General features: G+C 38.3%; 1 protein-coding gene across 9 annotated transcripts in view; it reads right to left on the bottom strand.

Moving 5' to 3' along the window:
* Fggy (FGGY carbohydrate kinase domain containing) overlaps nt 1-19,714 on the bottom strand; it is a 495,194-nt gene extending 475,480 nt beyond the window's left edge. For 3 of the 9 annotated variants that reach the window (XM_013521729.1, XM_013521728.1, XM_013521727.1), the window contains exon 1: nt 19,230-19,684. Coding sequence is in view for 1 of the 9 variants with exons in the window: in XM_005398481.1 (XP_005398538.1) it covers nt 19,635-19,679 (45 nt within the window). In the remaining 8 variants the exon portion in view is untranslated. Of the gene's footprint in view, nt 1-19,229 lie in introns of all 9 variants that reach the window. The other 6 variants (XM_013521731.1, XM_013521724.1, XM_013521725.1 and 3 more) reach the window with 5 other exon arrangements.
* Nucleotides 19,715-25,866: the final 6,152 nt, after the last annotated feature.

Raw genomic sequence — 25,866 nt, forward strand, 5'->3', positions numbered from 1 at the left:
TTAAAAGTGACTAGAGAAAAAAAAATTACCTATAAAGGAAAGGCCATCAGGATTACAGCAGACTTCTCAACACAAACCCTCAAATCAAGCATAGCTTGGAATGAAGTATTTCAAGCCCTAAAAGAAAACAACCTCCAACCCAGGCTGACGTATCCTGCAAAACTATCTTTCAAAATCAATGCACAAATAAGATATTTCTATAACAAAGAACTGAAGAAATTCATGATGATCAAATCAACTCTTCAGAATGCTCTGAAGGATATATAAGAAAGAGAAAATGAAGACCACAAGCACAAGAACATCCATAAAAGAAAGCCATGAGGTAAGACAAGCAATTAAATAGAGGGGCAAGACAGGGAACCAATAACAGGAAAATAACATGAAAAAAAAAATCTGATACATATCAGTTATAACCATCAGTGTAAAGAGTCTCAATTCACCAATCAAAAGAAATGAGACTGGCAGAACAGTTCAAGAAGCAAGCTCCAACAATATGCTGCATTCAAGAAACACATTTAACAGAAAAAGAAATTCACAGACTGAAAGTCAAAGGATGAAAGACAATACATCATGCCACAGGAACCCAGAAAAAAAGCAGGGGTGGCTATTCTATTTGCAGACAATGGAAACTTTAAGATAAGATTCATCAAGAGACAAGGTTACTATATACTTGTTGAGGGAAAACTGCAAGAAAAAGAGATAACAAGCATAAATATATTTGCACCAAACACTGGTGCACCCAACTACATAAAACAAATACTAACAGATATGAAAAATAAAATAAGCATTAACAGAATTGTTATGGGAGACATTATTATCTCACTTTCACAATTAGATAGATCAACTACACAGAAAAATCAGCAAAAAAATATCAGAATTAAATCAAATCTACAACCAAATGGACTCAGTGGATGTTTACAGAGTGTCACATCTCACATCAGAATACATATTCTTCTCAGCTGCACATGGGACATTCTACAAAATAGACCACATATTAACTCATAAAACATGCCTAAGTAAATGCAGAGGAATTGAAATCATCCCATGTATATTATCAGAACATATTACAATGAAATCAGAAATCAATGGCAAAAAAACTCACAAAAACTACATAAAAATATGGAAATTAAACAACATCATCCTGAACATCCAATGGGGCACAGAGGAAATTAAAGAAGAAATTAAACACTAACAATAATTAAATGATAATGTCAATACAACATACTAGAACTTATGGGACACAATAAAAGCACTCCCACAAGGAAAATTTATAGCAATGAGGAAAACAGAACAACCTCATATAAACAACCTCAAACTTCTAAAAAAAGAACAAATCAAACCCAAAGCTCCTATTAGAGTGGAAAATGTAAAGAACAAAAATTACATGCAACTGAGACTAAGAAAACAATACACTATCACCACTCCTACTGAATACAGTTCTGGAAACATTAGCTGGAGCAATCAGAAAAGAAAAAGAAAAGCAATAAGGGTAAGACAGGAAAAATTCAAATTGCTATGATTTGAAGATGACATGATACTCTACATAGAAGACCCCAAAAATTCCACCAAAAGGCTTTTAGATTTAATAACCAAATTAAACAATGTACCAAATCAATACTCAAAAATCAGTAGCATTCTTGTACACAAACAACAAACTCACCAAGAGAATAATAAGGGAAACCACACCCTTCACAATAGCATCCAAACCTGAAATACTTAGAAATCAATCTAACAAGCTGGGTGTGGTGGCACATACCTGTAATCCCAGCACTTGGGAGGCTGAGGCAGGAGGATCATTGTGAGTTTGAGACCAGCCTGGGCTACAAAGTGAGCTCAAGGCCAGCCTGAACTGTATGGTGAGACCTTGTCTCAAAAAAATAGACCAAAAAAAAAAAAAAAAAAAGAAAAGGCAGTAAAAGATCTGTACATTGAAAGTTATGGTACTCTGAAAAAGGAAATAGAAAAAGATATCAGAAAATTGAAACATATATCCCTTGCTCATGGATAGGAAGAACCAATATAGTGAAAATGGCAATACTGGCAAAACTGTCATACAGATGTAATACAATCCCAATCAAAATACCATTACCATATCTCAAAGGGCTAGAGAAAACACTCCTAAAATTAATTTGAAAGCAGAAGAGACCTAGAACAGCAAAAACAATTCTCAGCAATAAAAGCAAAGCAGAGGACATTACAATCAATGACTTGAAATTATACTGAAAAGCTACTGTGATAAAATCAGCATGGTACTGGCAAAATAAAAACCCCACACCTGACGTTCAGTGGAACAGATTAGAAGATGCAGACACAACTTGCGCCCTAACCTCCTGGAGGTCACAGACACAGGTAGTCTGTGATTCCTGTTGGTGCAGCTGGCGTCTGGCTCCTGTGCACCCCTGAACTGACTGGAGATGCAGAAGCAGGTGGGCCATGACCCGCTGACATAATGGTTCCCAGCTGAAAGCCACTGAGAGAACCAGGTATTTCCCATCTACTTCCTAGGGGCCGAGTGGGCAACCAATGACCTCGCCACCATTACAGTTTGAGTCTCCACCCTCTGCGCTCCCAGTGCAGACAGTAGATCCTCACTCAGAAGGCCTGCAAACTGCTCTAACCAGGGATCGCGTGTGGGCCCTCCCTGCATGTGCCCAGCATCGAGTCAGGAAATGGAGCAGGCTCTCCATGAGCTGCTGGCGCTGCGGTTCAGTCTGGGCTTTACTTGCACCCTGACTTCCTGGAGGTGACAGACACAGGCAGTCCGTGATCACTGCCACTGCAGCCCACATCTAGTTCCTGTGTTCATCCTGAGCTACCTGGAGACACAGATTCAGGTGGTCCACAAACCGCTGGCCCTGCAGTTTGTCTGGGTTTGCCTGTGCCCTGAACTGCCTGGGGACACAGGTCCACTGGTCCGGAAATGCCCCACCAGTGCTACCTGATTCTGGGTCATACGCATGCCCTGAACTGTGAGGGGATGCTGGATCAGATGGTCTGCCATCATATGACATCAGAGTCCACATCTGAGACTTGGAAGAACTAGGTGTACTTCACCATCTGCCGGAAAACCCCACAGAAGCAGTGCATCTCAGCGAACACTGAGGGGTAAGCCCGACCACCAGAAAAACTAGGGACACTAGTGGTTTTTGCTGAGCTGCCAGGGAAGAGGGAGACTGAGCATTCTGTATCTGGTATCAAACATGACAAGATGAAAGACTAAAATGCAATCTTAGAACTCCACCCCACTCAGAACAAGCCCAGCAGACATCAACATAGGAGAACTGGGTAAACACACACATGAAATTGCTGAAATGATTACAATGGAAGTAAAGAAACAACTCTATCAGGCCATAGAAGAGAACAGATCACAAACAATCTCTCAGGCAAAAAATGAAATGACAATAAAAATGAAAGAACTCCTCAGCACATCTAAATAAGAAACATATAAAAAAATAAACAAACATATGCAATGGATGGAAACATTAAATGAAAAACACAGAAATGAATTAGAATATATGAACCAGATTCAAAAGACATCCAGGAAATCAAACCTTCCACTGAAAGCTACCAAAACGACTGGAATGAAACCGAAGATAGAATTTCAGATTTTGAAGACAGCACAGCAGCTAGCAATGGTGAAAGAAAGGATCTCTTAAATTCAAAAGGACCCAGGAAAAATCAATTCAAGAGATGCAAGACAAGGCAAAGAAGAACAATGTACGACTTATAGGAGTCAATGAAAGAGCACGAGGCAACACACCTGACATAAAAAGAATATCTGCATAAGTAATAGCAGAAAATTTCCAAAGCATAGAAACAGAACCTGATATATAGGTAAATGAGGCATAAACAACTCCAACTAACCATAAGGAAAATAAAAGTACACCCGGACATATAATAGTCAAGACCCCAGTTCTCCAGTAAAAGGACAGAATATTAAAAGCTGCTAGAAAAAAGAAACAGATTACCTAAAAGGAAAGCACATCAGAATCATAGCAGACTTTCCAACACAAACCATCCAATCGAGAAGAGCTTGGAGTAAAGTATTACAGGTCCTGAAACAAAACAGCTTCCAACCAAGACTGACACACCCTGCCTAACTATCCTTCAAATTCAATGGAGAAATAAAATATTTCCATGACAAAGAACAACTGAAGAACTTCATGAGTGCCAAACCATCATTGCAAAGTGTACTAAAAGATATTCTAGACAGAGAAAAAAATGACCGCAATTTCAAGAAAAACAACAAAAAGGAATCTTCAAGAAGAGCAAACAATGAAATAGGAAAAGTGGAAAATCAACAGCAAGTAAATAACATGACAATGATAAGTCAACACATATTGGTTATAACTAGAAATGTAAATGGCCTCAATTCACCAGTCAAAAGAAACAGGCTGGCACACTGGATTAAGAAATAAAATCCAGTGTTATGCTGTATACAGGAAACACATTTTACTCAAAAGGAAATCCACACACTGAAAGTCAAAGGATGGAAAACAATCCTTGATGCAACAGGAACCCAGAAAAATGAAGGTGTAGCTATTCTATTTGCAGACGATATAAACTTCAAACCGAGAACAATTAAAAGAGATAAAGAAGATCGCTATATATTTCTTAGGGGAAAACTGCAAGTGGATGAGAACAATCATAAAAATATATGCACCAAATATGGCAGTATCAAACTTTATAAAAAAATCTTAACAGACATGAAAACCCATGTAATTAATAAATTATTGTAAAAGGGGACCTCAACACCCCTTCGACACAAAGAGATAGGTCAATGGACAAAAACTCAGCAAACACAATAACAGATCTGAACCAAAGCTGAGAACAAATGGACCTAGTAGAGGTATACACAGTGTTCCTCCCCACAACATCAGAATACACACTTCTCTCAGCTGCACATGGGACTTTCTCTAAAACAGACCATATTCTAGCAATAGAGTATACCTACCGAAATGCAAAAGAATTGAAATTATCCCATGCATATTATCGGACCACAGTACAATGAAATTGAAAATTAATGACAAAAGGAACTCCAAAAACTCTGTAAATACTTGGAAATTAAACAACAACCTCCTGAACAACCAATGGGTCACAGAAGAAATTAAAGAAGAAATTTTTATAAAAAATATCTACAAACAAATGAAAATGTAAATACAACTTACTGGAATCTGTGGGATGAAATGAAAGCAGTCCTCAGAAATCTATAGCAGTGAACTCATACATAAGGAAAACAGAAAAAGAACATATAAATAGGCTAATGCTGTACCTCAAATTTTTAGAAAAAGAAGAACAAGTCAAGCCGAAAGCCCAAAGAAGGGAGAAGACCATAAAGATTAGGTCAGAAATTAATGCAATTGAGAAAAAGAAAACCCTACAGAAAAATAAATGAATCAAAGAGTTGGTTCTTTGAAAGAAGAAATAAAATTGATAAACCCCTAGCCAACCTTATCAAGAAAAGAAAGGAAAGAACTCAAATTCATGCAATAAGGAATGAAAAGGATGAAATCACTACAGATTCTACAGAAATTCAGAAGATCATTAATATGTACTTTGAAAATCTTTACTCCCAGAGAATAGAAAACTCAGAAAAAATGGACAGATTCCTAGATATGTAAGAATTACCAAGGATGAGTCAAGAAGAGATAAAATTCCTGAACAACCCAATATCAATTAATGAGATTGCAAATGTGATTAAAAGCTTACCAGCAAAGAAAAGCCCAGGCCCAGATGGATTCACAGAAGAATTTCACAAGAAATTCAGAGAAGATTTAACACCAATGCTCCTAAAACTCTTCAATGAAATTGAAAAGGAAGCAATTCCCTCTAACTCATTTCTGGAGGCAAGCATCATACTGACACCAAAACCAGAGAAAGACCCAACCAAGAAAGAGAACTACAGACCAATCTCCCTAATGAATATAGATGCAAAGTTACTCAATAAAACACTAGCAAATAGAATGCAGCAAATCATCAGGAAAATCATACACCATGACTAACTCGGACTCATTCCAGGAATGCAGGGATGGTTCAATATTCGCAAATCAATTAATGTTATACACCATATCAATACAGCCAAGGGCAGAAACCATATGATCATCTCAGTAGATGCAGAGAAAGCTTTCGACAAAGTCCAACATGCATTCATAATAAAAAAAACTCTACAGAAACTAGGAATAGATGGTCTTTACCTCAACCTGATCAAAGCTATCTATCAAAATTCAATAGCCAACAGCATACTAAATGGATAAAAACTAAAAGCTTTCACTTTAAAATCAGGAACAAGACAAGGATGTCCATTGTCACCACTCCTGTTCAATATATTTCTGGAACCATTAGCCAGAGCAATTAGACAAGAGAGAAAAATAAAAAGAGTAAGGATAGGAAAGGAAGAAGTAAAACTATCACTGTTTGCAGATGACATGATATTTTACATGGAAGACCCCAAAAATTACACAAGAAGACTCCCTGAATTAATCAACACATGCAGCAGTGTAGCTGGATACAAAGTCAACACCCAAAAATCAATAGCATTCCTATGCAAACAAAACACACACTGAGAGAGAAATTAAGGAAACCATACCTTTCACAATAGCATCCAAGAAATTGAAATATTTAGGAATCAATCTAACAAAAGAAGTAAAAGATCTATTCAATGAAAACTACAGGACTCTGAAAAAAGAGATCAAAGAGGATTTCAATAAATATGGAAAGATACCCTTTGCTCATGGATAGGAAGAACCAACATTGTGAAAATGACCATACTCTCAAAACTGCTGTACAGATTCAATGTAATTCCCATTCAACTACCATTAGTATACCTCACAGATCTCGAGAAAATATGCCTTAAATTCATCTAGAACCAGAAGAGACCCAGAATAGCAAAAGCAATCCTGGGCAACAAGGACAAGTCAAGTGGAATCACAATCCCTGACCTGAAATTATACTACAAAGCTACTGTCATAAAATCAACCCAGTACTGGCTAAAAAACAGACCTGAGGATCAAAGGAACAGACTGGAAGAAACAGCCACAACTACAAACACACTCAGCTACCCAATCTTTGATAAAGGGGCCAAACAAACTCACTGGAAGAACAACAGCCTCTTTAGTAAATGGTGCTGGAAAAATTGGCTTGCCACCTGCCAAAGACTGAAAACAGACCCAAGTCTATCACCATGCACCAAACTCAAATCAAAATGGATCACAGATCTCAATATTAAAACTAAAACACTAAATCTATTGGAAGAGAAAGTGGGTAAAAATCTGAAAGGCATAGGAGTAGGCAGAGAGTTCATGAACAAAAACCAAACTGCCCATGAAATACTTCAAAGAATCAATAACTGGGATCTCATCCTACTGAAAAGTTTCTGCACAGCTAAAGAAATCACCAGCAGAGTAAAAAGAAAACCCACAAACTTGGCAAAAATTTTAGCTGATTGTCCCTCAGACAAAGGGCTTCTATCTAGAACATATAAAGAATTAAAAAACATCAGCTCCCGAAAACTCAAAGACCCAATTCAAAAATGGGCAGCTGAGATGAATACACACTTCTCAGATAAAGAAATACAAATGGCAAGTAAATACATGTGAAAATGTTCAACATCATTAGTCATTCAAGAAACGCAAATTAAAACATTGAGATTTCATCTCACCCCAGTAAGAATGGCCACCCTTAAGAAATCAACCAATAACAAATGCCAGCAAGCCGTGGAGAAATAGGAACTCTTCTCCACTGCTGGTGGGAATGCAGACTGGTGAAAGCGCTGTGGAAATCAATATGGAGATTCCCCAAAAGACTAGGATTAGAGGTCTGTTTCAATCCAGCAATTCCCCTTCTGGGTATTTTCCCAGAAGATCTGAAAACATCATATCACAGCAATATATGTGCACCCATGTTCATAACAGCACAATTTGTAATTGCTAAATTGTGGGAGCAACTCACATGTCCATCCACTGAGGATTGGATAAAAAAATTGTGATGCTTTTTTATAATGGAAAATTACTCAGCTATAAAGAAAGATAAACTTGACACTTTTATAGGTAAATGGTCACAACCGGAGACCACGTTCATAAGTGATATAAATCAGACCTCCATGTGTAAGCAACATATTGTCTCACTAGTGTAAGAACCTGAAAGAGTGAATAAAAACTAGGAAGTATGACAGACATTGAGAAACAAAAGGAAAATGCTCAAAAGTAAAGGGCAACTGGGGTATGGGAAAAGACAAGGGGAAGAAGGGAAAATTATGTATGTATGTATATACACGATAGCTAACATAGGTGTACTACTGTCTTCTATTGCTTTACTGAAAGGAACACTTAATGATTACTTGTTTGACCAATCTTGCATGTCTCTATTTGTTTTCCTGAGAAACCACTTTGAAGATACCAGTAAGTAATACAACCATGGTTAATTTCCTACCACCCTGTCTGTAACTGTGTATTGTTTGTAGTGTTCTTATGCTATTTTGTAAATGGATGTCTGTTTGTTACTGTGTTTTCCTTCTTTTAGTTTTCAAATAAATTAACTTTAAAAAAAAAAAAAGAAGAAGATGCAGACACAACTACAAGCACAGCCAGTCTGACAAGGGACCAAATAAAGTTACTGGAAGGAAGACAGCCTCTTTGATAAATGGTTCTGGGAAGGCTGGCTTTGTACATGCTGAGGACTAAAACTACACCCATGTCTATCACCATGCAGTAAACTAAAATCAAAATGGATGAAAAATCTAAATATTAAAATAGAAACAGTAAATCTACTGGACGAGAAAATAGGGAGAAATCTTGAAGACATAGGTAAAGGCAGAGACTTTATGAACAAAACCCAGCTTGCATGGAAAATACTACAAAGTAACTCATCTTACTAAAAATCTTTTGCACATCAAAAGAAGTCACCAACAGAGTGAAAAGACAACCAACAGAGTGGCAAAAAATTTTAGCCAATTGTCCCTCAGACAAAGAGCTTCTATCAAGAACACATAAAAAAGTGAGAAAAAAATCACACTGCCCCCAAATTAAAAAACTCCATCCAAAAACGGGCATTTGAGATCAATATGCACTTCTCAGACAAATAAATACAAACAGCAAATAAATATATAAGAAAATGTTCAATATCAATGGTCATTCAAGAGACGCAACTTAAAATAATGCTGAGGTTCAATCTTTCTCCAGCAAGAATGGCTATTATCAAGAAATCAACCAATAACAAATGCTGGCAGACCTGTGAGGGAAAAGGAAGCCTTTTCCATTGTTGGTGGGAGGGTAGACTGGTATAATCACTGTGGAAATCAGTACAGAGATTCCTCAAAGGACTAGGATTAGAGGTTTCATTTGACCCAGCTATTCCCCTTCAGTGTATCTTCCCAAAAGAGTTAAAAACATACCACAGCAATATATGTGCATCCATGTTTATAGCAGCAAAATTTGTAATAGCTAAATCTTGGAAACAACCCATGCCCATCAACTGAGTAATGGATGAAAAAGATGAGGTCCTTGTTATATAATGGAGTACTACTCAGCCATGAAGAAGGGTAAATTGAGAATTTTATTGGCAAATGGATGCCACTTGAGACTGTACTCATAAGTGAAATAAATCAGACTCACATGTGTAAACAGTATATTTTCTCCCTGGTGTGAGAAACTGAATGAGTATAAAAGGAAAATACACAAAATACACAATAGATACTGTAAAATGGGAAGAAACTGTTTAAAAGGAAAGAGGAGCTAGGTAGGGTAAGGAAAAGGCGAAAGGAAAGAAGGGAAAGAAAAAATACAAGTTACTTATACTACTAGTTTCTCTTAGTTCATTGAAAAGAAAGATTTGTACTACTATCATTTGGAGAATTTTTCATGCCCATATCTTGTACTCTGAGTAACCACGTTAAAGGCAACAATATGAAATGTATTTACTATTATTATTCTCCTGTGATTTTGTTATGAAATTTTGTTTTTTTACATAAAATAAAAAATTAGTTTTTTGAAAAGATAAAAAAGTTTTTAGTTATATTAAGAAAAAAATGCACTCAAAATCAGAAATGAAAGAAATATTACTTCTGTTATCACAGAAATACAAAGGATCCCAAGGTCATAGATACAAAGGATCTTTAAAAAACTACTTTGAGCAATAAATAAATGGGAGATTCAAGAAGAAATGAAAGAATTCCAAGAAACACACTGTGTACAAATACTGAATCATGAAGAAATAAAAAATCTGAATAGACCAATAATAAGACCAATAGTGAGTAAGGACATCCTTTCAACAATACTTGTTCAAAGGATCCAATAGATCCACTTATGAATTCTACAAAACACTTAAGAGTGAATACCAATCCATCTTAAACTCTTCCAAAAAAGGGAAGAAGAAAGAACACTTCTAACCTTATTTTACAAGTATAGCAGTACCCTGCTGCCAAAGCCAAACAGGGACATCACAAGAAAAAAATTATAGGACAAATCTGTGATAAATATAGACAGAAAAACCTTCAGTAATATAACCCACATTCAATAGCACCTTAAAAGAGAAATAAACTTGATCAACTAGCAAACCATCATTCTAATACATGAATGGCTCAACATATGCAAAACAATAAATGCTACAACACATTAACATAATAAAGGATAAAGATCATATGATCATCTCAGTAGACATGTAAAAGTGTGTGACAAAATACAACATATTTTCATGATAAAAACCCTTCAACAAATGAATACAGAATGAGTGCGTCTCAAGTGATGAAGGTTGTATATAACAAGCTGCAGCCAATGTTATACCTAATGATGAAAATCTGAAAGCTTTTCCTTTAAGATGAGACACAAGGGAACAATGCCTACCCTTGCCTCTTCTATTCAACATAGTACTGATGCCCTAGCCACAGAAAATACTCAAGAAAAAGTAACAAAAGGCATCCAAGTTGGAAAGGAGAGAGAAAAACCATGTTTGCAAATGGCATCATTCTATATACACAAAGCCCCCTAAAGACTCCACCAAAAATCTGTTACACTAATAAGATCTGTCCTAAAAAGAAATTAAGGAAACAATTCCAAGAACATCATCAAAAAGAATGAAATAATTAGGAATAAATTTAACCAAGGAGATGAAAACATTGCATACTTAAACTATACATTAATAAACTAAGTAGCAGAGAGATATTCCATGTTCATGGATTGGTAGAAATGATATAGTTAAAATAGCCATAGTACCCAAAAGCAAACTCCAGATGCAATGCAACCTCTATCAAAATACCACTGGCATTTTCCACAGAAGAGAAAAAAATAATCCTAAAATTCAGATAAAACTACAAAAGGCTGCAAATAACTAAAGCTATCATGAGAGGAAAAAAAAAAACGGAGATAGCACACTTTCTGATCTCAAAATTATATCACAATGCCATAGAAATTAAAACAGTATGACACAGGCACAAAAATAGAGGCACATATCAACAGAATACTGAGATAAACCACACATACATAGTCAACTAATATTCAACAAAGGAATCAACAATTCATTAAAGGGAAGATATGCAGAATGGGAATATCTGAGTTCAAAGTAATTTCTACTGTCAGATTTTTGAGGAATTTTCATATTGATTTCCATAGTGGTGAACTAGTTCATATTCCCACCAATAGTTTAGAAGGGTTCCTTTTTCCCCAAGCCTCACCAGTACGTTATTTTATTTCATGATAATTGCCATTTTTCTGGAGTAAGATGAAATCTGTATACCCATGTTAGCAGCACAATTCATAATAGCTGAATCTTGGAAGCAGCCTGCATGTTCATCAGCAGATAAATGAATAAAGAAAAGGTGGTATTTATAAACAATGGAGGACTAACTGCTACAAAGAAGAATAAGTTTGAGTGATGTATAGGAAAATAGATGCACCTTGGAACCATGATGTTAAATAAAATAAATCAGACCCACACGTTTAAATACTGCATGGTTTCTCTTATATGAGAAACCCAAGTATACATAAATTAGAAGAAAAAAACAGATCACCTATAAAGGAAAGCCCATCAGAATCACAGCAGATTTCTCAACACACATCATCAAGTCAAGAAGACCTTAGAGTGAAGTGTTTCAAGTCCTGAAAGAACAAAACTTCCACCCCAGACTGATGTATCCTGCAAAACTACCTTTCAAAAATAATGGACAAGTAAGACACTTCCATGACAAAGAACAACTGAAGAAATTCAGCACCACCAAAACAACACTACAAAGAATACTGAAAGATATTCTAGAAAGAGTAAAAATGACCACAGTTCCAAAAACAACAGAGAAAAAAACACCAATCAAAGCAAGCAATTAAGCACAGGGAAAAAGTAAGGAACCAACAGCTGGAAAATAATATGGCAAAGATAATACATATCAGTTATAACCATCAATGTAAATGTTCTCCACTTACCAATTAAAAGAAACAGACTGGCAGAGCTGATCAAGAAACAAAATCCAACAATATGCTACACAAAAGAAACACATTTAACTCAAAAGGAAATTCACAGACTAAAAATCAAAGGATGGAAAACAATACTCTGTGCAACTGGAATGCAGAAAAAAGCAGGGGTAGCTATTCTGTTTGCAAACAGTGTAAACTTTAAACCAAGAATGACCAAATGAGATAAAGAAGGTCATTATATACTAGTTAGGGGAAAACTTCGATATAACAATAACAATCATAAATATCTATGCACCAAATACAGAAGCACCCAACAATATAAAACAAATCTTAACAGACATGAAAAACCAAATAACTACTAATACAATTGTAATGGGGGACCCTAACACCCCATTGACACAAAGAGATAGATCAACTAGACAAAAAATCAGCGAAGAAATAAAACTACACCTTTTGAACAAATGGACTTAGTAGACCTTTACAGAGTAATCTGCCCAACAACATCAGGATATGCATTCTTCTCAGCTGCACAGGGGATGTTCTCTAAAATACATCACATATTAGCCCACAGAACATGCTTAAGTAAATGCAAAGGAAGTGAAATTATCCCACACATATTATCTGACCATAGTGCAATGAAATTGGAAATTAATGACAAAAGTAACCACAAAAACCCCATAAACACATGGAAATTGAATAACACCCTTCTGAACAACAAATGGGTCACAGATGAAATTAAAGAAGAAACTAAACAATATTTACAATCAAACAAAAGTGTAAATACACCTTACCAGAATCTGCGGGATGCAATGAAGGCAGTCCTCAGATGGAAACTTATACTGATGAAATTACATCTCGGGAAAACAGAAGAAGAACAAATAAGTAGCTTAATGCTGCACCTTGAACTTGTAGAAAAAGACCAAAAAATCAAACCTAAAGCCCAAAGAAAGAAGGAAATTATAAAGATCAGGGCAGAAATAAATGCAATTGAGACAAAGAAAACACTACAAACAATTAATGAATCAAAGAGTTGCTTCTTTGAAAGTATAAATGAAATTGATAAATCCCTAACCAACCTTATCCAAAAAAAGGAAAAACTCAAATTCATGCCATAGGGAATTAAAAGGGTAAAATCACTATAGACCTTATAGAAATTCAGAAGATTATCAGTGCCTACTTTGAAAATCTTTACTCAGTATACATGAATCAATTAATGTAATACGCCACATCAACAGAGCCAAAGACAAAAACCACATGATCATGTCAATAGATACAGAAAAAGCTTTTGACAAAGTCCAACACTCATTCATGATAAAAACCCTACAGAAAATCAGAATAGATGGACTTCACCTCAATCTGATAAAAGCCATCTGTGACTAACCAATTGCCAAATCATACTAAATGGACAACACCTGAAAGCTTTCACTTAAAATCAGTAACAAGACAAGGATGTCCACTGTCACTAGTCCTATTCAACATAGTTCTGAAAACATTAGCCAGAGCAATTAGACATGAGAGAGAAATAAAAGGAATAAGGATAGGAAAAGAACAAGTGAAATTATCACTATTCACAGATAACACGGAAGACCCCAAAAATTGCACAAAAAAACTCCTAGAATTAATAAATAAATTCAGTAGCATAGCTGGATACAAAGTCAACACTCAAGAATTAATAGCATTCCTCTACACAACAATAAACACACTGACAGACAAATTAGGGAAACCATACCTTTCACAATAGCATTCAAAAAACTGAAATACATAGGAATCAATTTAACAAAAGAAATAAAAGATCTATACAGTGAAAATTGCAGTACTCTTAAAAAAAATAGATCAAAGAGGATTTCAGAAAATGGAAAGATATTCCTTGCTCATGGATAGGAAGAATTAACATTGTGAAAATGGCCATACTCCCAAAATTGTTATACAGATTCAATGCAATCCTGATCAAAATATCACTAGTAAACCTGACAGATCTAGAGAAAACGTTCCTAAAACTCATCTGGAACCAGAAGAGACCTAGAATAGCAAAACCAATCCTGGGCAACAAAGGCAGGGCAGGAGGCATCACAATCCCTGACTTGAAATTATACTACAAAGCTACTGTGACAAAATCAGCATGGTATTGGCAAAAACAGATCTGAGGATCAATGGAAGAGACTAGAAGATGCAACCACAACTACAAACACACTCAGCCACTTTATGTTTGAAAAAGAGGCCAAACATGTTTACTGGATGAAAGACAACCTTTTTTAATAAATGGTGCTGGAAAAGCTGACTCTCCACATGCCAAAGACTAAAACTAGACCCATGTCTACCAATGTGCACTAAAGTCAGAATGGATTAAAGATCTAAATATTAAAACAGAAACAGTAAATCTACTGGAAGCGAAAGCAGGTACAAATCTTGAAGACAAAGAGTTTGTGAACAAAAAAAAAAGTACATGGGAAATACTTCAAAGAATCAACAACTGGGATCTCATCTTATTGAAAAACTTTTTGCACATCAAAAGAAACCAACAACAAAGTAAAAAGAAAACCCACAAATTGAGAAAAAATTTTAGCCAACTGTCCCTCAGACAAAGGACTTCTATCTAGAATATATAAAGAATTTTTTAAAAATCAGGCTCTTAAAATTCAAAAACCCAATCCAAAAATGGGCATCTGAGATGAATACACACTTCTCAGATAAAGAAATAAAAATGGCAATACATGAAAAAAATATTCAACATCATGTAGTCATTTGAGATATGCAAATTAAAACAACACTGAGACTCTGTCTCATACCAGAAAGAATGGCCATCATTAAGAAACCCAGCAAATAGCAAATGCTGGAGAGACTCGGGAGAAACAAACACTTCTCCACTGTTGGTGGGAGTATAGACTGGTGCAACCACTGTGGAAATCAGTCTGGCTATTCCTCAGTAAAGTAGGATTAGAGGTCCCATTCAACCCAGCTATTTCCCTTTTGGGTATTTTTCCAAAACTGAAAGCAACATACCACAGAGATATATGTGCACTCATGTTTATAGCAGCATGATTTGTAATAGCTAAACTGTGGAAATAACCCAAATGCCCATCAACTCAGGAATGGATAAAAAAAGATGTGGTATTTTTATACAATGGAGTATTACTCAGCTAGAAGAAACATAAACTCAAGGCTTTTGTAGGTAAATGGATGCAACTAGAGACCATACTCATAAGTGAAATAGATCAGACACATGTAAACATTGTATTGGCTTCCTAGCCTAAGAACCTGAAAGAATAAATAAAACCTGAAAGGTACACTAGATATTGTGAAAGGGGAAAAAACTGCTCAAGAGGAAGAACAACTGGGGTGAGGGAAAAGAGAAAAGAAAGAAAAGGCAAAAAATGTGTATGTGTGTGTGTGTGTGTGTGTGTGTGTGTGTGTATTCACAAGATGGCTAAGATAATTCTACTACTAATTTCTATTGCTTTATTGAAAGGAACAGTTAATGTTTAATTGTTTGATCAATCTTATATACCTATATCTGGTTATCTGAGTAACTAATTTGAAGATAATGATATGTAATATAACAACTATTGTTAATTTCCTATCATTTTGCCACTTTCATATGGAACCTAAAAGAGTCCAATTCATTTAAAAAAAAAAAAGTTACAATGATGGTGAGCAGAGGCTTGGGTGTGGGGAAAATAAGATGTTGAGATGTTGGTCAAAATGTACAAATTTCCAGTCACAAGATGAGTAGCTTCTGGAGACCTCAAAGAATGAATTAGGAGTATTCATATTCTGAATATGTAACATACTTACTACAGTTAACATCAATACAGTACTTGAAATTCAGTGAAGGAATACATTTTGTTTTTATCACACATGCAAAAAGAATAACTGAGATGATGGGTTAATTAGGTGACTGTGATCATTTCATAATGAGTATTTATTTATAAATTGAAAATTTTTATGTCCAATTTTTATTTATCAATCAGTTGGGGGATAAAACAGCCTAAACAATCCTATATCTATTAAGTCAAATAAATTTGCCCTTAACTCTCTATCTTACCCCCCAAACAATTACTCTAGGCAGATGGCTTTGTGATAAATTCTACTTAACATGTAAGAAAAAATTAATATCAATTTTAGTTTAATTCTTCCAGGAAAATCAAGAAGAATACTCCCAACTCACTTTTGAGGACAGAATTACTAAGAACAAACTTAGAAAACACAAGGAAAAAACTATGAATCAACACCCATCATTAACAAAGATGCTAAACTTGTTAAAGTCTTAGCAAATGGCAAATAACAAGACATTAAAAGGATAATATCTCCTGACCAAATAGGATTTATCTTAGAAATTTAAGGTTTAATATTCAAAAAAATTAATGAATTGTGTTCAACACATTAAGACTTCCTGAGTACTGTTTCATTCAGCTATTAACAGAAAAAAGGAACAGATAAAATATAATAACTACTATTCATTTACAAAAAAGGAAACACTCAGCAAAGTAGTAATAGAATGGGAACTTTCTAAACCTGAAAAGAGTTTCTACAAAGGATATACAAACAAAATGATGCAAAATATTTAATGTGGAAAAACTGAATGCTTCTCCCTAAGATGAAGAAAAAGGAAAAATGTCTGTTCACAACTTCTATGCAAAGCAGAGGTCACAGCCAGTGCAATATAGCAAGAAAAAAGAAATAATAAAAGGCATTTCCCCATGGGAATAGAAAGAAAACTGTATTTATAAATGACATGATCATTTAGGTAGGAAATTTGATGGCATCTACCAAAAAAGCTATGAAAACTAAGAAGTAGTTTAGCAAGATTTCAAGATCCGTGACTGATATACAAATAACAATTGAAAACTAAAATATTAAAAGGCAATATTACTCAAATTAGCATCAAAAAATATGAACCATCTACAGATAAGCTGACAAACATATCTTCTGAGACTTGTCTTTGGAAAGTTATGAAAGTGTCAGAAGAAATTAACAAACACTTAAAGAAGTGTGCACATACACTGTGTTCACTGGTCAGAATACTCAGTATTTAAGAACTCAGTTCTCACTCAAATTAGAATATAGATTCAACGAAATAAATTCTAAGCATGCTTCTATTTTGAAATGGATAAATTATAAAATAGAAATAAACAAGACCTAGAAATGACTATTTTTTAATACAACGAAGTTAAAGGACTTACTGAATGATTTCAACACCTACTACAAAGCTATATTCATCAAGACTATGTGGTATTGCCACTAACATAGACAAAGGATCAATGGAACAAAATACAACACAAAGAAACTTAACCCAAGAGGATATGTAGACAGAGATTTATAAAAGGGCACAGGAAATCACTGGGAATATGAGATATGTTCTTTGTCTTGATTATAATGATGGTTTCACAGATGTACACCTATGACAAAACTTCTCAAATTTGACACTTAAATGTGTGCTTAACTGTATGTCAGTTATTCCACCACAAAGCTGTTACAAAATATTCTAGTTAAGACTGTCATCTGTCTTCCCAGTGATACCTGTGTACTACATTCCTTCTTCATCTTATGTATTCAAATCAGTAATTAACTCTTAACCATTATAATATCCCAACCTCTTCCTATCCCCATATCTATTACCCTAACCCAGTGATGATGAACCTATGTGCCACAACAAGCTATTTGTATCATAAAGCTCTAAAAGGTTCACCATCGCTGCCCTAACGTCTCACCTGTTATGACTACAGTACCTCTCTCCAGCCTTCACCATTTATCCACCCTGCAGCCAAAACTGACTACATGTATCACTGGTTGCCTAGGACATATATTTCAAACTCCCTTAAGCTGATTCACCAGACCCTTCCTGATCAGTCCACTCACCCTCCCTAAGCTCCTATGTGGTGATTCCCTCCAGCCATACTAATCAAACTTGTGCTATATGCTGGATGAAAGCTTGAAGCAAAGACAAGACTTAATCGTCTTTACTTCCCCACAGCATACCACAGTGCAGGGCCCAGACTATGTGCCACAAGATGAATAAACAAATGCATGAAGAATTGGTCTCCATGACCTCCTCTGACCCCACATGGGTCGGTTCTGGGTTCTTCCACTATAAAAGGTGGGCAGGTAAGAGAAGTGATCTCTATGGAACATTCTAATAAGATAAACATTTCAAATCCCGTTGTGCATGAAGAGTTACAACTCTGGCTGTGAGTTTAAGGATAAGACTCAAATTGTTTAAAAAGCCAGCTGGTAACTGACTGATTTGAACTAAATGAAAGGTTAGGGAAAAGGAACCGAATTCCAGGAAAAGACCAGGCCCAAGGCAAATGTTAACACTGCCTGAAGGAGACCTATTCTCCTCCCAAGACATTTCTTATCCAACAGGCACGGCCACCCCGTGGGTTGTTGCTTTCTCCAGGCACATGTTTTGACTTCCCAGTCAAGACAGGGAGGCTCCAAGCACTTTCCCTCGGAGAATGAATCCCAGGCCCTTCTCAGTTTCGGTTCTTTCTCCCAAAATATCCTTAAAAACAGTCTTTATCCTAGTCCTTCCCGGGGCCAGGCCAGTGTCCCTAAGGTTCACAGCCAGCCTGAGGCCTCTAAACAGGAGAGGCCCTTACAGTAGTGCAGAAGTCACCAGACTGGAAAACCCGGCTAGCAATTTAAAATCGAGAGAGACCCTTGGCAGACCAAAGAGGAGAAAAGGCAGCAAAATCAATACAAAGCAAAAGCTGCCACTTAAATCTGGCCACAGACTAAGCCTTTCCTCCTTTCTGATTTGCAACTGAAAAGCACAGCCCAGCCCACCACCTGACCCCACATCCCAGGCAGAGTGCGCTGCCGGGCAGGACGGACCCTTTACTCCTGGGACGAAGTTAGCTTCAAGACACAATTGCTTCGATGGAACAGAGCCAATGACAGGGAAATTCACCACTGCGCGTCTCGTCGACCCTAAAGTAGAAGGCTAGCTGATAAACATCTAGAGACTCTGGCCTTTCCTACTAGGAGCTCTGCGGCCACACGCCTCGCCCCCCTAAACGTCACCGCTGGGCGGCGGTGGGCCGGGAGGCGCGGCGGACAGCGGAGCAGCCAGGTCGGGAGGCGGGCAGGCTGCCGGGGCGGCGGACACCTCCCCCGCGCGGGACCGCAGGGCTCCCCGAGACCGGGGGCGGGCCTGGCCTGGGGGGGAGCGCAGCTCGGCTCTTTTCCCCTGCGCGCTGCGGAGCCGGGCCGCGCACGTGGCTGAGGACGGTCACTTACGTCCCCCTCAGAAGTGATGGGCGGCGGGCGTGCGTCCTCGCACATGCAGGGATGCAACACACGCCCTGATTGGCCGTTCCAACGGCGCCTGCGATTGGCCAGCACCCAACTAGACCCCGCCCAGGCATACTCAGGCTCCGCCCCCGCCCTAGCCCAATTTAAAGGGCCGGAGTGGTTCAGCGTCTGCTCTGGGTGCCAAGTGTCTTCTCTGTCCACAGCTCTGCCAGCTCTGCCGGGCAGGCTGTGCGGAGCTGGGACGGGTATGTGTGTCTGACCCGTTTTCTGACCTTCTGCTTCTCCACTGTTCCCCTAGCATGAGGATCCCTGCAGGCTGGTGTCAATAGTAACAAACCCGCGGAACGTTCACAGTTCCTGAGAGGTGCCTCATCCTGATGCAGGGGTCTTACAGGACTCATCTCAAGTTAAAGCCCTCTGAAGTAGGGATGGAGTTGTGTAAATCTGAAGGATAAATTAGTGCATGTGAACGATATCCGGTCTCGTAGGGGCGGCCCTCAGCCCACACTCTTCCAACAAGCCACATGTTGCTTATACTGTCCTATTGATCAGGGTCTGGAGCGCTTTTGCCTGCCTCCCAGACAAACAGCTGGTGGTAACAAAAGGGAAAAGTTCACACTGAGCTCTTCCCATTAAAAAGGCAAATTCTCAGGCAGAGAGAACCTGAAATTTGGAAGATAGCTTAATGGCCTTAAGTCCAAAAGTCTTGTTACCCTAGAAAAGGAAACTAGGGCCAGGAAAAGGAACGACTTTCCATGAACGCATGGGTTGTGACAGGTAAAACTTCTCGGTAGGAACAATGAGTTCATCGAACTGAGCTTATATGCCAGATATATTAAGATTGTCTGCTATCTGGGCAACAATCCCCAAATAAGCAAGTGCAATGCTTTTGGGGCTACAGGTGACTCAGGTAGCAGAGCTGACAACTCGGGCAGCGAAGCCTAGGACACAGGATCAGCTCACTGTCTTTGCACCTCTCCGACAGAGAGGTCTGGGGTCATTTTCTTTCTTTGCCACCATGATCTTTCACCTTTTCATTTCTAACAACTATCCAAAGAACTAGCTACAGGTTCTGTGATCTATTACTTAGCACAGTCGGAATCAAGTGTAAAACAGGGATAATATTAAGGCCTGCTCATCTCTACGTTTCAGGGCACTATAAAGAGCAAATGAGATAAAAGATACGGAAACGCTGATTACATGTATGACATTGCTTCCAGGTGTTCTTCCTCTGTGTACCCTAGGAGTTTAATAAATGGAGTATTCTGGCCACCTTATGAACTATGACAATGATATTCATCTTGGCTAGATGTGAATTAGTATGAATTTGCTCTCTGGACTCTATGGTTGGCTTTGTTTCTAGGCTTTTTTATGTATTTGGCTTTTTGGTTTCCTCTTATATCATCAAGTAGCCTAGTATCTTGAGCTCTGGCAGCTCTTTTGCAGCATGTAAGGATTTCAAGAATAAAAACTACACATGACAAAGTAACAGTGTAAGAGCATTTGAGTTCTTAACACCATGCACACCAGACCAGACCAACGCCCAATTGCCCATTTCCAGACTTCCACATGAAAGAAAAAAACTATTGTCCTTTAATCCGGTGTTTTCTGTCTCATGGCACCAAGCCTAATCATAACTGATTTATGTTCCTCAGTTCTTGGAACTTGTACAGCAACCATATAAAGTGAGAGAAGAGATGCAGGTCCAGTTTAAATGAAACAGCCAAGTGGCCCTGGGTGAGAGTCTATGAGTTTATACCTGTCATTGCAAAGGTTTGAGTATGTCCCCCCAAAATGCATGTTTTAGAAATGTAATGCCACATTTATAGGAGGTGGTTTGGACCTAAGGGGCCATGAGGCCTTGAGGTGAGTTGGTCGCATGAGTGGATTAATAATGGAATCTCAGGAGTGGGTTTGTTATACCAGACAAAACACACACACACACAATGAAGCCCCCTCCATGGCCCTCTCCCAGACTCTCCTTTTCCACCATGGATTCATGCAGCAAAAAGCCCTCAGTAGATATTAATACATTGATACTGGACTTCCCAGCCTTCAGAATAGTGAGAAATAAAGGTGTTTTCTTTATAAGTTACCCAAGCTCTGTTGGGAACTTATATGTTCTGCTATAGCAGCACAAATGGCCTACACCACAGAAACCAGATCAATATCCTGAGCTACTTCCTCTCATGGTCTCAGTTTCTCTTTCTCCCTCACCTTTCTAACAAATAACAATGTAAATGAAGAGCTGATACATGTAATCATATTTTGAAAAGCTATAAATATTATCCAACCATGTGTACATTGCTTCATGTCAGGCTGGGCCTAATCTCCTCCAGTTCTCTGTGCTTACCTTTATTGTAGAACATAGCAAATCTGGTAAACATTAATGGAACTATTGCCTTGCATTTAGTTATCAGACTCAGTTATTTGGAAGTCTAGACATCTTGCAGGGTCACTGCTTGGCAGCGTGGAGAGCATGCCGTGTCACTGCACTAAGCACACCACAAGTCACACCAGTAAAGCAGCATGTCAGAGTTACACAAGACAGAAAGAGCTGGATTGTGAAAGCCTGGAGCCAGCTGAACTGGGTGCTTGTGTAATTTCCTTCCTGTTTGAGGAGGCAGGCTGGAGACCTGGTGCTCTCTCGGGTGACCTGTAGAGGCCCTGTGATTCTTTAACTGCATTCTCTGAAAACTTCCCCATCAGCAAACTGTCCCCTCACCAGAAAAAACACATTTTCCCTGAGAGGTTTAGAACCATGGCATAGAAGTAGATATCATTATTCATTAATTCATGATTCCTTTATTCATCTGTACATTTATGTTTCGATTCACTTAACAAAGATATATTGAGTGCCTGCTCTTGTAGGCACTAGAGAGAAAGGGCTGAAATAAACAGACACTGTCTCTGCCCTCATTGTACTTACAGTCAGGAAATAGAACTTAAAGAAAAAAACCCACAAACTGGAAGGAGAGACTTTTCCCACCTTTATGCACACCATGCCTTCTCCCACTAAACATCCCTCTCTCATCATTCTTTCTTATTGGATTCAAATTCTACCAACAGCTCCTACTTGAAGATCTATATCCTTTGTAAAATTCCCCTTCTATCAGTAAATCTCTTTTCTTCAAGATTCCTGTAGCAATACACAAATATTACCTCATGATGAACCTCACCTACCTACTATAGTCATAACTATTTTTTTTTGCCTGCTTACATGAAACCTTTACACTCCTGCAATCATCACAAGACCATTGAGTGACACAGACCTATGTTCATCTCCCACTTGATTGATGGGTGAGCTAGAGACATTTTTGAACCTACTTGAACTGTAATTTCACCTTGGAGAAAGACAATACTTTACATAATATCTTTTTTGTTTGTTTGTTTGTTTGTTTTGGTACTGGGAATTAAACTCAGGACCTTGCACTTGCCAGGCAGGCACTGTGCCACTGAGCTTATATCCTCAGCCCATGACATAATATCTTTAAGCATTTGTCCCAGTGCTAAACAAATGTTCAATACTTTGTGTGTGTGTGTTTGTGTGTGTGTGTGTGTGTGTGTGTGTGTGTGTGTATGTGTGTGTGTGTGTTTTGCTGGAGATTAAACCTAGGCCCTTTTATTTTTTATTTTGAGACAGGGGCTCACTAAATTTCCCAGACAGGTTTCAAACTTGAGATCCTACTGCCTCAGTCTCCATCAGTACTGGGTTTAAATAGTCAATACTTCTTTTTCTTCTCCCCAATTCAGTGTCCTAGGTCAGAAGCCTGGGGAGCAGGGGCAAGAACACTGCCTTCTGCTTTGTAATCTCAGCAACTAGCAGAGTGCTCTGAAGTAGCAAGTAGTTAATTAACAGTACATAGTTATGGTGGTAACCAACTTTACCTGCCTGCTGAGTCCCTCATTATTATTCAGATTTGTTTATTCTTTTCCATCATCATTTTTTTTCTTCCACAGTTTAGATTCTGTAAGCCTCCCTTAAATATGACCCTCTAGTAGGAGTAGGTGGCAGTGCCTTACACACACTGTCTTCTAAATCCACACCATCATCCTATCAGGACAAAAATAGAGATGCTTCTCTATAAAAACAGAGATGTACTTCTCTACTTCAGATAGAGGCTATGACTTTTGTCATATCGGGACAAAAATAGAGATGACCAGGTGCCCCAGTCTTTCCTCCCTACAGGGTGCCGTTATTTCATTTGCAAAGTCCTGACAGTGTTCTGACTTACTTTATGACTTGCTTGTCACTTCTTACTTGCCCTCCACTTGCCTGCCTGACTTCCTTTATCTCTTCACCCAACAAATATCTACTGAATACTTCCTGCTACGTGTTAGACCAGAGATGGGCACTACACTAAAAACATGAAGAAAGCACTCTGGGTCCCCTAAAACTGGTAGAAGAAGAGAAGACAGGGAATACGAAAGGGGAAGAAAGACTGCACTAACTTTGGCAGAGTACTGAGCTCTGGATCTTCTCAGCCATTCTTCCCAACCCACCATGTGAGTGGGTGTGGAGGATCACCTGGGCACATCTCCTTGAAAAAGGAGCACTTGTCTCCATTTTGGCTGAGCCTGACCATATTGTCATGTATTGATACATACAGAGCTGGCTAGGACCCTTTTCTTATCTCTTCAGTTGGCTTTAAGCAATGTACATCGATCTAGCAGAGGTGCCAATGGTAGTCTTTGAAGACAGCAGGTGTGTTTTCCTCAGACCCCCTGTTGTTCCCATGTGTGAGCCAGGATGAGGCGGGATGTTAAGCCAATGCTCCACACTGTGGCTGGTATCCAGCCTCGAGATAGAGGCTATGACTTCTTGGGGCTTGAAAGATTACACATCAGAGCTAAAGCACTGACTCCAAAACATTAGATTCTATCTCAATTGTGTTATGCAGATTACTCTTTCTGCATATCCTTCTCTCTGCATCTGCAGAGGTGATTTCAGGCCTCCTACCTAGTCCAGCTCACAGCACTCACATACTTCCCATGATTATCACAGTCACTCATCCTCAAGCCACTCCCTTCTTCATGAATGAATAAAACCCAGGTTCAGCCTTGGGTGGCGGCCTTTGTTGCAGATGGCCATCACTGTGGCTGGACTTAGGACCCCTTGGCTCCCCATAACTACAAATATGCCTTATGTCTTTACTCTTGCCATGGGTTGCACTGGAAGTGGTAGATTGAAATTAACCCACTATCATTCCAATAACTTTTCATGGGATTAAAATATAAACTTCCTGGGCCACAATAAGTACCGGGAAGTTCTCTCTATAAGTGGGTAGGGATTAGTACTGAAGAAACAGAGGCTTGCAAAGTTTGAGCAGCTCACCCATGGTCATTTTTCACAAGACACTACAAGTCAAACTGCTGAAGAAGGAGTTTCTGCTCAGAAGTTGAGGTGGACAGCTCATACTGGACATGGAGGCTTTGAATGAATATAAGCTCTGATATTCCTACTGGCTTTGACCTGTAACAGTTATTTTCTCCTGTAGGTTTGAACTGCTGTACCTGTCCCAAGTCCATATCCTCACCTGGAATCATCTAAACTAGCTCCACAGCATCCACATCTTCCTCCCTTAATACTATCTGATCACAACCCACAAACTTCTGCTATGATTCATTTTAATAAAAGTGCAAACTATGCTATGAGCCATGAAGACAGTATGCAGTTGTAAACCGAACACTTGTGTTTTGCAATGAAGTGACAGGTGACAGAAATGGATTAAGGCCATGACCTGATGACAAGGCAGAACTCTGGCTTGGGCTTGTGAAAGGGAAGAGGTAGACAAGGCCTGCTGGACATGCAGGCTCCAGGCCTCAGGGATGAACCAAAACAAAGCCATCTGGAGCCCTTGAGGCACACAATCTGGGTAATGCTTTCATCATAAAATCCTCTGGAAACATTCAATTTCCAAATGGTAGTTTTCAGACTGTCTTCTATGGGAAGGGGGCTGCTCACCAAACACTGAATGGATTTCTGGGTCTTCCAAAGTACCCCTCTCTCCTACCAAGTCCTTCTGTACTGCAAGATAACAGAGGAGGAGGCCAGTGAAGCTGAAACCCAGTTCTCACTCTACTTGCTAAGGCCTGTGCTTGTGAGACAATTTTCTTGAATTTGCACAAAAGCACAAAATAGGGTAATATTGCTTTGCCTTCCCTCAACTCTAACCATATACACATAGCTGAAAAGTGTCTTAGTCATTTTCCTGTC

This window comes from Chinchilla lanigera, unplaced genomic scaffold, assembly GCF_000276665.1.
Source record: "Chinchilla lanigera isolate Chin_1 unplaced genomic scaffold, ChiLan1.0 scaffold00063, whole genome shotgun sequence".
Lineage (NCBI taxonomy): Eukaryota > Metazoa > Chordata > Mammalia > Rodentia > Chinchillidae > Chinchilla > Chinchilla lanigera.